General features: G+C 41.5%; 1 protein-coding gene across 1 annotated transcript in view; it reads right to left on the bottom strand.

Annotated features, from left to right (window-relative positions):
- The window catches only part of HSDL2 (hydroxysteroid dehydrogenase like 2), an 82845-nt gene that overhangs the window by 73104 nt on the left and 6835 nt on the right, over positions 1–2906 (bottom strand). Inside the window, exon 2 of the mRNA XM_037739200.1 lies at positions 795–958. Coding sequence (XP_037595128.1) covers positions 795–958 — 164 coding nt within the window. The remainder of the gene's footprint in view (positions 1–794; positions 959–2906) is intronic.

Raw genomic sequence — 2906 nt, forward strand, 5'->3', positions numbered from 1 at the left:
GGACGGAGTTTCGCCCTTGTTACCCAGGCTGGAGTGCAATGGCGCGATCTCGGCTCACTGCAGCCTCCGCCTCCTGGGTTCAGGCAATTCTCCTGCCTCAGCCTCCTGAGTAGCTAGGATTACAGGCATACGCTACCATGCCCAGCTAATTTTTTGTATTTTTAGTAGAGACGGGGTTTCACCGTGTTGACCAGGATGGTCTCAATCTCTGGACCTCGTGATCCACCCGCCTCGGCCTCCCAAAGTGCTGGGATTACAGGCTTGAGCCACCGCGCCCGGCCTCTTTGATTTTTTTAGAGACTGAGTCTCACTCTGTCACCCAAGCTGGAGTGCAGTGGTGTGATTTCAGCTTACTGCAACCTCCACCTCCTGGGTTCAAGTGATTCTCCTGCCTCAGCCTCCTGAGTAGCTGGGACTACAGGCATGCACCACCATGCCTGGCTAATTTTTGTATTTTCAGTAGAGACAGGGTTTCTGCCATGTTGGCCAGGCTGGTCTCAAACTCCTGACCTCAGGTGATCCACTCATCTCAGCCTCCCAAAGTGCTGAGATTACAGGTGTGAGCCACCTCGCCTGGCCATAATATTTTTAACCGCAGTCTCTCATATTGCTTAAAAGTGCTGGAAGAGAAAAATGGTCAGAAGCACTGCCCCAAGGTGACAACATAAATACTTCTTTAACTAGACAAAATTATTTTCAAGGTAGCTTTCAAATAGCTTTAACTAAACTCTCCAGCAAATTCTCCATGTATTGAAGCCACTAGGAGGACATTTCACACTCACTGTCATACTCACTTTCTTCAGCAGCAGTATAGATTGTGCCTGGAAGTTTTGGGTGTGGGTGGGTGGTCTTTGCAGCAATAACAATATTTGCTCCATCCTTTGCTGCTTTCAACGCAATAGCTTTGCCAATGCCACGGCTTGCACCCGTGATAAAAACTGTACATCCTGCTAGCCTCCTAAAACAGAACAAATATCACCTTATTAGAATGCCCAATTACTTACTGACAGGCATCAGAAGCTCATGCATATTTTCATATTATGTTTCCTCCTCTGTGAAATTTTCTCTAAACCCTCCCCATGCCTATCAAATGGCAGATAACTCCACTGCACTCCCATGGCACAATGACATAAATTATTTATGACAACTGCAGTTGGCCAGTCTTGCTGTGATTTGGCAAACAAAATCTGTTCAAATGCAAAGTAGGTCTTAAAGAGAAGTGAAGAATTATAAAACAAATTACATAAACATGCATTTTTCCCCCACAGAAAAAGTGTTAATAAAGCTTTTTTTTGAGTGTTGGGATTATGAATAAATTTTATCATATTATTTATATTCTTTAATATTTTTCGATTTTTTTTACAATGACTAAATACCACTTTGAAGAAATTATCTAAAAACAAACAGTTGTTCAATGAATGCTCATAAAAGCCAGGGTGGAAACAACCCAAATGTCCATCAGCTGATGAACGGATAAGCAGAATGTGGTGTAGCCATGCATAATGAAATAATGTTTAGCAATAAAGTATTGTTATGAGCTACAACATGGATGAACCAAAATCATTCTGCTAAGTGGAAGAAGCCAGTCATGAAGGACCACATATTATATCATGCCATTTATATGAAATGTCCAGAATAGATAAACCTATAGAGACACAAAGATCAGAGGTTACCTAAAGCTGGGAGTGGGAGGGATTGGGGGCTCACAATGGAGGGTTGAAGCGTTTCTTTCTGGGATGATGAAAAGTCTTTTAAATTGTCTGTGGTGATGGTTGCACAGCTCTGTGAATATACTAAAAGCCAATGAACTGCATATTTTAAATGGGTGAACAGTATGGTACATGAATCGTATCTCAAAAGAGCTGTTAAATAAACCAAGAAGAATCGCAAATTGTTGAAGTTTGATCTGAAATATTCTGATTCAAATGTGCTGACGGTTCCCTGAGCCCTTTTCATTATTTGTGTGCTTTGTTTTTTTTTTATTTTTGTTTTTTTAAATGGAGATGGGGTATCACCATCTTACCAAGGCTGGTCTGAAACTTCTGTATTTTATTTTATTTTATTTTTGAGACAGGGTCTCACTCTGTCACCCAGGCTAGAATGCAGTGGCATGATCATGGCTCACTGCATCCTTGAACTCCTGAGCTTAAGTGATCTTCCCATCTCAGCCTCAGAAGTAGCTGGGACTACAGGCACACACCACCATACCCAGCTATTTTTTTTAATTGTTTGTAGAGGTAGGGCTTGGTATGTTACCCAGGCAAGTCTCAAACTCCTGGCCTTACGTGATCCTCCCACCTCAGTCTCCCATCATTTCATTAAGTTCACTTAAACTTTCTGCTTACTCAGTTGCTAAGTGAGAAGGAAACACCTAAAATAATTTCCTAGTAAACTCATAAAAAAGAATAAAATAGAAAAGTAGATAAGGTAACACCAAGGGAAAGCACTTTCTTGTTTACTTTCTAAGGGTGAATTTAAAAGTCTGCTTAAGGAAAACAATGGAGAGTGATGAGCAAAAGTGACAATGACAAAGGAAAAGGTATGACCTGAGATTGGTAATATATTAGCAGGTCTGCTAATAAAAGAACATAAAGGTCTTGCATGACTGAGAGGATTACACTCCAGAAGTAAGAGGTCAGAGGTAAAAATGGGAATCGGCTTTAAAACGAGGAGTAACTAGTTTGGTGAGGAGGAAGAGTGATCATGCCACTGCACTCCAGCCTGGAGACAAAGCAAGACTCCGTCTCAAAAAATAAAAAATAAAAAAAATAAAAAACTTAGCCATGCATGGTGGCACACATCTGTAATCCCAGCTACTTGGGAGGCTGAGGCAGGAGAATCACTTGAACCCAGGAAGCGGAGGTTGCAGTGAGATGAGATCACACCACTGCACTAAAGTCTGGGCA

This window comes from Cebus imitator, unplaced genomic scaffold, assembly GCF_001604975.1.
Source record: "Cebus imitator isolate Cc_AM_T3 unplaced genomic scaffold, Cebus_imitator-1.0 Scaffold64, whole genome shotgun sequence".
NCBI lineage: Eukaryota > Metazoa > Chordata > Mammalia > Primates > Cebidae > Cebus > Cebus imitator.